The following is a 12,500-nucleotide window of genomic DNA, read 5'->3' as shown; positions in this document are numbered from 1 at the left end:
ATGCTCGTATCACATGTGTATTCTATTAACATCGTGGATGTGTTAGTCTCTAATGCTCGTATCACATGTGTATTCTATTAACATCGTGGATGTGTTAGTCTCTAATGCTCGTATCACATGTGTATTCTATTAGCATCATGGATGTGTTAGTCTCTAATGCTCGTATCACATGTGTATTCTATTAACATCATGGATGTGTTAGTCTCTAATGCTCGTATCACATGTGTATTCTATTAGCATCATGGATGTGTTAGTCTCTAATGCTCGTATCACATGTGTATTCTATTAACATCATGGATGTGTTAGTCTCTAATGCTCGTATCACATGTGTATTCTATTAGCATCGTGGATGTGTTAGTCTCTAATGCTCGTATCACATGTGTATTCTATTAACATCGCGGATGTGTTAGTCTCTAATGCTCGTATCACATGTGTATTCTATTAGCATCGTGGATGTGTTAGTCTCTAATGCTCGTATCACATGTGTATTCTATTAGCATCGCGGATGTGTTAGTCTCTAATGCTCGTATCACATGTGTATTCTATTAACATCGCGGATGTGTTAGTCTCTAATGCTCGTATCACATGTGTATTCTATTAACATCATGGATGTGTTAGTCTCTAATGCTCGTATCACATGTGTATTCTATTAGCATCGCGGATGTGTTAGTCTCTAATGCTCGTATCACATGTGTATTCTATTAACATCGTGGATGTGTTAGTCTCTAATGCTCGTATCACATGTGTATTCTATTAACATCGCGGATGTGTTAGTCTCTAATGCTCGTATCACATGTGTATTCTATTAGCATCGCGGATGTGTTAGTCTCTAATGCTCGTATCACATGTGTATTCTATTAGCATCGTGGATGTGTTAGTCTCTAATGCTCGTATCACATGTGTATTCTATTAACATCGTGGATGTGTTAGTCTCTAATGTTCGTATCACATGTGTATTCTATTAACATCGTGGATGTGTTAGTCTCTAATGCTCGTATCACATGTGTATTCTATTAACATCGTGGATGTGTTAGTCTCTAATGCTCGTATCACATGTGTATTCTATTAACATCGTGGATGTGTTAGTCTCTAATGTTCGTATCACATGTGTATTCTATTAACATCGTGGATGTGTTAGTCTCTAATGCTCGTATCACATGTGTATTCTATTAACATCGTGGATGTGTTAGTCTCTAATGCTCGTATCACATGTGTATTCTATTAACATCGCGGATGTGTTAGTCTCTAATGCTCGTATCACATGTGTATTCTATTAGCATCGCGGATGTGTTAGTCTCTAATGCTCGTATCACATGTGTATTCTATTAACATCGTGGATGTGTTAGTCTCTAATGCTCGTATCACATGTGTATTCTATTAACATCGTGGATGTGTTAGTCTCTAATGTTCGTATCACATGTGTATTCTATTAACATCGTGGATGTGTTAGTCTCTAATGCTCGTATCACATGTGTATTCTATTAACATCGTGGATGTGTTAGTCTCTAATGTTCGTATCACATGTGTATTCTATTAACATCGTGGATGTGTTAGTCTCTAATGCTCGTATCACATGTGTATTCTATTAGCATCGTGGATGTGTTAGTCTCTAATGCTTGTATCACATGTGTATTCTATTAGCATTGTGGATGTGTTAGTCTCTAATGTTCGTATCACATGTGTATTCTATTAGCATCGCGGATGTGTTAGTCTCTAATGCTCGTATCACATGTGTATTCTATTAGCATCGTGGATGTGTTAGTCTCTAATGCTCGTATCACATGTGTATTCTATTAGCATCGTGGATAATAATAATAATAATAATAATAATAATAATAATAATAAAACATAAACAAAACAAAAACTTATGCTATGGGGGTACCAAAATTAAAAAAAATTAAAAAAAACTGCATTTACTCTGAAAACTGCTTTTTAATTACCAAACACGTTTTGGATTAAAATTGACGGTGAACATTACGAAAATGCATTGCAGATTGCATAGCTGTTTCAGTTTTCTTAGTCCCTCTCGTTATGGCTGGATCGAGTCCCCCCGTGAAGACACCAGTTTAAACACACAGCAGATGTGTTGTAATTGTTGTTTTTAATGTCTAGACTATGTTTGTATTGGATAGGCTTTCCTTACACCCAACGTGCAGAGAATGAACCACGTCCATAAAGTATGAGGAATGTTCCTGCATGTATCTGAGCTTCTAGAGTGTCTCTGTGCTTCAGGCATTGTGTTCAATCGATGTCAACGACGTCCTCTCACAGAGAGAAGGGGTCGGTGCTTCTTTGTTGTAGTGATGTCAGTAAAAGGCATAGCCAGGGACAGCCCTATATGATCATTGCAAGGGATCTGCTGTTTGGGTTTACAGCTGGATGTCATTAATCTAAAGAGCCAGTATTTCCATTATAAAAGCTTCCCCCTGTATTTTTTGATCGTGCTTTTCCCATTGTTATGCTGTGGATTTACCCTAATCCACCCTGGATTTTCATTTGATCATACCTCGCTATTCTTTACACTGCTAACCTATTTCGAGGATTTGAATAGAGCCGCTGTCTCCGTTTCTCCGCGGGTTTCTATATGTTGCTTTTGTTTTGCCCGAGTTTCATTTCTCGGCCCAATTAAATTAACTTGTTTTTATTTAGCCGAAGTAAAAGCTTTCGGGAAATTGTAGCCTAAGTTTATGCAGTCAAGCGTCTGTGATATTGTATGTTAATCAAATCTGAAATAAATATCGTTTCACATTTCCTTCCAGCTAAAAACCTCAGTTGAATCCTGGGCTTTGTGACCCTGCAAAAGTTTTTTTAAAAAGAAGCTCAGATCAGAGTGGCACCCCATGCCAGCGATGGGCTACATATGAGGAATTCAGTGTGCTAGATAAGTGGGGGGTGCTAAATCATTTCAAACTGTAACTCAAACCACCCCCCAGCACACAAACTCACCGGTGCCTATCCCTGCTTTTAGAAAATCCCTTCCAGTCTTGACTGTTATCAAGAAGAAGGACAATCTTTCTGTTTCTCTCTTACGTTGCGTTTCTACAGCAAACCATATGTGATCAAAACAGGCATGGATTGGGTTCGGCACAACTCAGCCCAGAGCCCCACTCCCTCCCCAGTTTACTCCTAATTCCCTTTGGAAGCGAATCTTCCAGAGACATGCTTCATGATGGAAGCCATAAGTAAGTGCTGACATATGCAACCACAAATTACATCATAAATCCTGTTAAATTGTAAAACAAAAAAAAAAACATGCGTGTGTGCTTGTGTGTATGCGTGCTTGTGTGTGAGTGTGTGTGCATGTATGTGCGTGTGTGTCTGTGTATTTTTAAGGTTGGAAGTAATTAAAGCAGTACATTTGAAGCATGATAATTAGTTCAAGTTTCAATGGAGAGGACCTCTTTGAAACAGTTAAATGCCTTCATTTCGTTGAGAATGCGCACCAGACTTGAAGTTAAAAAGAATGCACAGCAAATTCGCTACTCCTTTTCATGGCATCCTCAGTCGTGAGTGAGTCCAGTGAATCCTTTGCATGTTCCAGATGGTGAGTGGATTCAATTAGTTACACAATGTATTTCACAGAAACAGAACTGTCATCTCAGATTCTTTTAAAAGGAGATGACGAACTACAGCAACCTCTGTAGTATTTGAGCCATGAATGCAAGGGTTTATTTAGACTGGCACTGCATGTCTGCTGAAATCTATACCCAAGTGTTTATCTTTGTCTAAAACCATTTGTGCATTTCCCAATAAAGGCACTTTCTAGTTGCACGGTTTGAATAGAAATTGGCTTAAGGTCTTGTTCCTAAGTAATGTCAGATGTGTGCGTATCCACCAGTGTAATAGAGTGTAAATTATGACAAGTGTGTGAACGCTTAGGATGTGACACAGCAAATTGAGACATACATACAATAAATTAGTCAGGCAAAAAAAAGCTCTGCCAAAGTACGTGTGCGCTGGTACTGGTCCTTGTAATTGCCTTTAAGTATTTATCAGCACATATTGAATAAATCCATTCACTGATGTTTCCATTTCAAAACCAGAACAGCTGTCCTTCGCTTACCTTTACAACTGAGTAGCAATCGATGGCAATTCTCTTCCACATTGAGCCTCTTGAAAGCCAACTGGAAGCGAATTGTCCTCGGTGTGCCCCAGATGAGAGGAGAATTCTCTTCCAATCAGCTTTTAAAACCCTCAGTGCGAAGGTTAATTACCATCGAGTGGTACTCAATTAAAATGCATGTGTTTGAATAGTAATTAATACATCGATATTAAAACCTTCTGCATTATTATGTTCGTTTTCTTTCTGCACCGGTATTAGTGAACTGTTTTATGTCAATATAAAGCAGTTTCTAGAACAGAGGACTTTTTCAAAGTTCAGAAGAATCCCAGGCGTTTTCAGCTTTGCAGTGCCAAGATGGCTCGGCTGGATATTAAGGTATTACTGAACCATAAAATAAAATACAAAAATAAAAAAAAACATTAGCATTTGCCAGGAAATGATAGATTCAATGCAGAATCAATGTGAGTCATGTAAATGTACCGTAGTCAAGACACAAACAGAGCTTGAGTAAAAGAAACAACAGTGGTGATCTATTTGGAAAAGTAACACAGAGCGCGGTGCTCTTGAGTTACCCAATTCAAATCTCAAAGAATGCTGTGGAGCATCTTTCATCACAGATGTGTTTGATTAAAACGGCAGTTGTTGGCTGAAAGTCACTTCAGAGCCTGTCTGATTTCGTGGTAACACTTTACATGAAGTGCCCCTAATTACAGTGTATTTACATAGTAATTACTCAGGAACTACATCTGTAATTACTGATCATGACAGTGTATTTACATAGTAATTACTCAGGAACTACATATGTAATTACTGATCATGACAGTGTATTTACATAGTAATTACTCAGGAACTACATCTGTAATTACTGATCATGACTGTGTTTACATAGTAATTACTCAAGAACTACATCTGTAATTACCGATCATTACAGTGTATTTACATAGTAATTACTCAGGAACTACATCTGTAATTACTGATCATGACAGTGCAATTATGCATTGTTACAATGTAAACCCTGTTAACGGTATATGTAACCGTATATGTAAGTACACAATTGTACAGTAAAACCACACAATTGTGTACTTACATATACCGTTAACAGGATTTACACATTAAGTATATTGTAACAATGCATAATGACACTGTAATTATGAGTAATACACATGTAGTTCCTGAGTAATTACTATGTAACCACACTGTAATTATGAGTAATCACTATGTAAATACACTGTACTTGTGAGTAATATACATGTAGTTACTGAGTAATTACTATGTAACCACACTAATTATCTTTATTTATTATTATTATTATTATTATTATTATTATTATTATTATTATTATTATTGTAACATTTTACAATTGTAACTGGTGTTTCAGAGCTAAACTGTGCTCATAACAACTCGAGGTAACAAGAACCTGGCCCAATATATCTTCCAACAGGCTGACACAAGAAACATCTGCAAAACATCAAACATAATAAAAAAATCCCAAGTAGATCAGCAGGCACGAAGAAATGAAATACACCCCATCCAAGATAATGAAACAAAGGCGCTAGAACTGACCTGAACTGCTAAACATTCCAACAGCATGTGCAGTATTCTTTCATTTGTGATTGGTGCAAACCTCGTCACATGATATAGTGTATACCACACAAGTGGATCAGTGACCATGGCAACTGATCCAGCGTTACATGCTGTACTGAGACACATCCTTGTAGCTGCAGGTCTTACCTCCAGCACACCTCTTCTTCATCCTGCACCTCTTGGTCTCGGACAGCGCCGGGCAGGAGGCCGTCTCTTCCGCCTCTTTTCTAATCGTCTCTTTGCTCCTGCTTTGTGTCCCCCATCTGTATCCGCACAGGTGTCCATTGTTGGTGCACGCTGTCCACTCGCTCCACTGACCTGCCTCACAGCCCTCTGCAGAAACAAGTCCAAACCAACATCAATGATTTGGCACCGCTCCCTAGAACAACTATAAAAATAACAGATAACAGTCTTTAAAAATTGCAAGATTTCAGTGATCCGTGTTTTATTTGCAGGCTGTCAAAAGTCTTAAGAATGGCTCCTAAAAAAGCTGGTAGTAAAAGTGTCTCAGGGTTTTGCGAGTACAACACGCCTGATTAATAAGTGTGTCTCAATTGTGTTTAAAGTGGCAGGAATAGGTGTCAGAGCGGGGAGGCGGTGCTGCTGTAAAAGTAAACTGTTTATCAAGTAGAGCTACAGCAGTGACTGTCTTCAATGACAAACTGCTGTCGTTGGCATTAAAGCGCAGCTGGGTATTTTTCTGATGGTTTAGAATCCCTTTTTTATTTTATTAATTCAATATTAATTCATGTTAATATATTCATGCAATGCTGTTTTTTGTATCACTGTTATGCACTTATTTTGAGGTTCTCATACACATTTTCCAAAAATCATTTCAATGATTTAGTTATTATTATTATTTTTTTAAATGTAAAGAGGCCGTGTGGCCTCCCCAGAGCTCTAAGAATCACGTCTTAGCTCTCAGTACAGCAGGCACACCACAGTGTACCCACTAACCTGTCCCCCTGCAACACCCTGCCCCCAGTGGATGTAAGAAGCGCCACGTTGCTCTAAGTGTTTGTAATTGCAGAGAAGATGTTGCATTTCTTGAATTTCATACCCGTACCAAGTTACACTTTAAAAGATCACTCATATTGGGACATATTTTCAGAGCGTTTCCTCCATTCTTTAATCAAGGAGAACAATGTTAATGAAAAATGAAAAACAAAAAAACACCCCAAGAAGGGCACGGGAAATCTCTAACTGTGTTGTTTGATTGTAATTGTGTAAAATGCAGAATTAAAGACTGGAGTAAAGCCACTATCAGATAGAAACATGCAGCTCCCGCTCTCACCGATACAGTCTGTGAGGTGGGGGGAGGTCCCGTCTGGACAGCTGCTCAGGCACTTCCCTTTAAACAGGTGGAATCCAGCTTTACACCTCATGCAGAAATCCTTGCTGAAACAATTCTCACAATCGGGTGTCTTGCATTCTAAAATAAATGTGATTAAAAAAGAAAGGGGGAACAAACAGCCATGCTTTAACTTGTGCTCTGTACAGTGATTTATTCATATTTAAATATTCTATTACTGTAGATCACAAGCTTTTTATTTTATTTGATCTAAGATAGAAACAACTCCTGATTTAAGATGGATACAAATGTCTCTATACAAATATCATTTATTTATTAAACAGATGTGTTCCCTGTACAGAAAGCATTTTTATATTATTGTTTGATCAATAAACAATGTTGTATACATTCTGTCATAAGTTACTATTAAACACTCAATAGTACAAACAATTTAAATAAGAGTAATTTAACCCAATCATGTTCCCAGCTCTGTTCTATAGGTCTGAAAGCAGAGTGCTATACAGCTGCTCTGAAACAGATTGGAAGCTCTGTTCTTTCCACACTTACTGGTGCATCTGTTAATATGTTGGCCCCGCACGCCGTAGTGTCCCGGTGGGCAGGATTGCACACACGAGCCGTGCTGTCGCATCCCTTCTCTCTGAATGAACAGGAACAGCTTCTCTGGGCACTTCAGGCAGCCGTTGTCTCCGGAGCACTCGAGACAGCCCTTGCAGTCTTCAGGCAAATCAGAACTGACTGCAACAAACAGGGAGACCGTCAGCATTGCAAATCAGAACTGACTGCAACAAACAGGGAGACCGTCAGCATTGCAAATCAGAACTGACTAAAACAAACAGGGAGACCGTCAGCATTGCAAATAAGAACTGACTGAAACAAACAGGGAGACCGTCAGCATTGCAAATCAGAACTGACTGAAACAAACAGGGAGACCGTCAGCATTGCAAATAAGAACTGACTGAAACAAACAGGGAGACCGTCAGCATTGCAAATCAGAACTGACTAAAACAAACAGGGAGACCGTCAGCATTGCAAATAAGAACTGACTGAAACAAACAGGGAGACCGTCAGCATTGCAAATCAGAACTGACTGAAACAAACAGGGAGACCGTCAGCATTGCAACTCAGAACTGACTGAAACAAACAGGGAGACCGTCAGCATTGCAAATCAGAACTGACTGAAACAAACAGGGAGACCGTCAGCATTGCAACTCAGAACTGATTAAAAGCTGTATTTACTGGGATATAATAGGCATACATTTTGTATTGTTTTGCATTACTGTGTGTGTGTGTGTATATATATATATACACACACACACACACATGCATATACTATTGAAAAGTAACACACGCTTTCACATATTTCTGATTACTTTTCCGATACACAATCCTTAGAAATGCAAGCAATCTGTCAGTGGTAAGAATGGATATGAAGTCATTAAGGGCTTATAGGATTATGTTACACAAACTGTCAGTTTTCCATGACCACTCTTTCTTTACATCTGAAGAAGGGGCCCTGCTTTTTTAAAAGGCATGTCTATTTTGTGCCAGCAGAGTGCAGCCTCATTATACCACGAAGTGAAATCTCCTGGCCTGCAACACCGCTCAACTCTCCCCATGGACACAAAATCAATACTATTTAAAGATCATCTCCCACGTTCTTTAAAACATATCAAACGAAGCTACACATGCAGTTGCTTGAATGCATTTATAAATACAGGGGAGACCGAGGACAACTGTAACCCTTGACAGTGCATTTCTAATCTGCTGAAACAACAAACTGATGATCACAGAAACACCCCGTACGCCAAGCCAAGCCATCCGACCACTACCCTCTTGTTTGCATTTCATCGATTATGAAGGAAAATAAGCACAGCGTGACCGAGGACGAGCATTCACAGATAAAAAATTATATATATATATATCAAATAAAAAACAGGTTTCAATACTCTGGATTCAATGAAACGCTGGCCCCATGTGTACATGAAAGAAGATGCTACTTTGGCAGTCTGTGCAACGTTAAAGGTAACGTTACTGTACATAGCAGTGTTTAAAACATTTTCTCATACTGTGTAACTGTATGATTTCAGTAATGGTGCACACAAGGGTGGCATGTTACATTAAACATTGTATGAAAGAATCTTTGTTGTTTGTGTCATTTGTAAAATTTCTTTTGACACTGAATAAATGAATTGAACCCACTATAAATAAACACACACATATTATTCAGAAATCTATATGCACATTTGAACTCAATGCAAGATATTCTGTATGTTTGCATCTGATCTGCAGTATATTATCTAAATTAGAGCTATGAATGGTCATTATTTATTTCTTAGCAGACACCCTTATCCAGGGTGACTTACAATTGTTGCAAGATATCACATTATTTTTACATACAGTTAGCCATTTATACAGCTGGGTTTTTACTGGAGCAATCTAGGTAAAGTACCTTGCTCAAAGGTACAACAGCAGTGTCCCCCACCTGGGATTGAACCCACGACCCTCCGGTCAAGAGTCCAGAGCCCTAACCACTACTCCACACTGCTGCTCCTATATAGCTAAGTGACGATCCAATCTTGTGTTATATTGTACGATGTGTTTCCATTCCTTCCCAGAGGTAAATCACAGTTATTACGAGTCCCGCTGCGTGTAAACTTTAAAACACCTTCATTAAAAGTCTGTCTGGTTTAAGAAGACCTTATGATTTCACAGTAAGAAGATCTTATGATTTCACAGTCAAGGTAAAGCCTTCTCTAGACATGCTCAGCGTTATTTTACTGATCCCTGCATTCACATTCTACTGGCTTCAGATGCGGGTTTTGAACCTCGCATTTTACTGTGGAAAATGAATAAGCAAGCCATAACAAAACAGAGAGACAAAAAACACATTACAAAAAAAACAACATCCCTGTGGTTTGAGACCATCAGTTACGCTTTGAGAGAAAAGGACAATGCAACGTCTAAATGAATTCTGTATGACTTCTGTAAACAATTTAATGAGCAATGCACATCCCAATTATGCATTGATATATATATATATATATATATATATATATATATATATATACTGTATATATACTGTATATATAGTGCATAAGTACTGTGATTCACTTTTCTATATTGCTTATCGACTGTGGATGGAACCACATACCATGACAAATGTGACAGTGTAGAAATCAGCTTTAAGAGGAAAGGCTTCTTTCACGTTGCCAGACCAGCGTTGGACCGCATTTGAATTGCAGCACTGGATCAGTTACCAGACAGGGGGGTTATTAAATTAAATCTTCAGCTTACCAGCAGTGCTAAAAGGATACTTGGGGCCCTGTTTTGAATCCAGTTCAGATTTGCTAAGGTCACTCAAACAGAAAAAGGCCACAAACAAGCATTGCAGCGTGGGCTCTTATCTCTTCTTCTGGGTGGCTTTTGGGTTTCATTCTTCTCACAAATTTCATCAGACTATCAAGAAATGTAGGTAGAGAACTGTCTGACACACACACACGCACACACACACACACACACACACACACACACACACAACCACACACACACACACACACACACACACACACACACACACACACACACACACACACATATATATATCCTTCGGTCACACATTTTTTTCGCAGTTTTAGAAATTTGTGTGCACTCTATGGAGTTCTAGAAGTTGCAGTGCCATAACTTAAAAACATAAACAGACATGTATTAAATACATAGATAGGAAACTTAACTTGGTGAATGATGCCCCCAGTGCCTGAAGGGGGTCTGTACATACACATGATCGTGTTAGATAACGCTCAGTGTATTTTCCACACTCGTTCGGTTTGGGTTGGTTGCTGGAGGCACACAACGTGCCCTGTGCCGCTTTCGTGACTTTCGCTAATGATGCACGTCTGGCTCGAGAATTTCTTGATACGTTATTCGACTGCAAATCTTCTCTACACTCGGGAGGAAATCCACCTCCTTTGCAAAATGTGTTATTAATAAAGCAAAGTAATGCCTTTTTTCAATTTAGATGAAAACAGGAAGAGTGTATTATGTTTGTGAATGTAGCCAGTGAAGACTCCTTGGGCCCTGCTGAGCACCGAATGGTTTTCATCTCGTTTCAAACCCTGATTGGGGAGAAGGAGAAAAAGGAGCCCGCGCCTACTGGGGCTTTTCTTTAAACCGCACCCCCTGCCAAGCAGGCTTCCTACCTCATTATTTGTATTATTAGTGTAAAAAGAGAGTACCACAGATTAGAGAACTATATCTATCACACGCACTTTGCATGTAGCGCAGCTGCTCTGACTCAAAATAAACTGAAACATCATGTATTCTTCAACGCCTACCTGTTATTGTGTGTTTTCAATCACCCTGCTTGTTATGGACCTAGCTTACTAACTATTCCAGCAATCGTACAGCAAGATTTCAACCACTTCTGAACGCAAGGTCATTTTACAAATGTCCGCCTTCATTTCATTGATATAATGGTACCACAGTGGTCATCATTGTCATATATTTTTCTGAGAGGGTTATATCACTCCATAATAATAATAATAATAATAATAATAATAATAATAATAATAATAATAATAATAATAATAATTTATTTTTAAAGAGCACCGGGGGTTGCTGGCGCGGTCGGTTAAATGTGCCTGCTCTCTAAAATGTGCTGCAGCTGCTGTTCATTTTAAACTCATTCATTTTTTTTGTTTTTACTGTCATTGCATATCAGTTCCAGTAAGCATAAATAACTGCTAGCCGTCAGGTTCACAGATCATTTCCCAATCATTTTCTTTTACAAGCTTAGTTCGTTGCAAACCAGTTCATTTATATTTCTCACAGCTGAGATCCAATAAATATTAGGATTAATTTCCCTTATTCTAAAACTGCATCTGTCCCGAATTATCCTGCATTCTGTTGTAATAACTCTAGCAGTGCGGAAGGTGCATGCCAACAGAGCCCAATTAGGAGGCACAATAATTGAAAGAATGTTTGGGAAGGACAACTCCTTTAGGAAACGACTGCTCTGATTTCATATGCTATTAGCGTGTTTGTTTAGCAGCGTTTAGAAAGACAGGGTATCCTTACATGACATCTTAGAATGTGACTGTTACAGTGGTGTGTGTGCCTTACTATTAATCTTACAAATCCAGAAAGCAGACCTCCTGTATACAGAGCAGATCACAGGTGAATTCCAGCCATGCTCAACGTCTCTAAACTAGCTTCAGAGGTAGAGTGAACACAAATACTACTGCTGCTACTACTGACTGAATTACCACTGTGCTTCATTATTTCTGTTATAAGTCTGGAATAAATTACTGCCTGTGCATGGCGACCTCATATGGGGACGGATTGAAAAGGATCTCCACTAGTGTTAATATGGGGACATATGGAAGACGCAAATGCATGATAGCCTTCTATAAGGAAGCCATTTCCTCCCTCCTCAGAACAAAGCTGGACTGATTCAGTGGATCTTAGAACAAAGCTGGACTGATACAGTGGATCTCAGAACAAAGCTGGACTGATTCAGTGGATCTCAGAACAAAGCTGGACTGA

At 38.8% G+C, this 12,500-nt stretch overlaps 1 protein-coding gene across 1 annotated transcript in view; it reads right to left on the bottom strand.

Moving 5' to 3' along the window:
* The window catches only part of LOC117425591 (R-spondin-2), a 22,259-nt gene that overhangs the window by 5,268 nt on the left and 4,491 nt on the right, over window positions 1-12,500 (bottom strand). Inside the window, exons 2-4 of the mRNA XM_059004030.1 lie at window positions 7,506-7,694; window positions 6,942-7,079; window positions 5,795-5,980 (exon numbers count right to left, since the gene is read on the bottom strand). Coding sequence (XP_058860013.1) covers window positions 5,795-5,980; window positions 6,942-7,079; window positions 7,506-7,694 — 513 coding nt within the window. The remainder of the gene's footprint in view (window positions 1-5,794; window positions 5,981-6,941; window positions 7,080-7,505; window positions 7,695-12,500) is intronic.

The sequence above is a fragment of the Acipenser ruthenus genome, chromosome 29 (assembly GCF_902713425.1).
Source record: "Acipenser ruthenus chromosome 29, fAciRut3.2 maternal haplotype, whole genome shotgun sequence".
Lineage (NCBI taxonomy): Eukaryota > Metazoa > Chordata > Actinopteri > Acipenseriformes > Acipenseridae > Acipenser > Acipenser ruthenus.
This window is presented reverse-complemented; position numbering and strand designations above follow the sequence as displayed.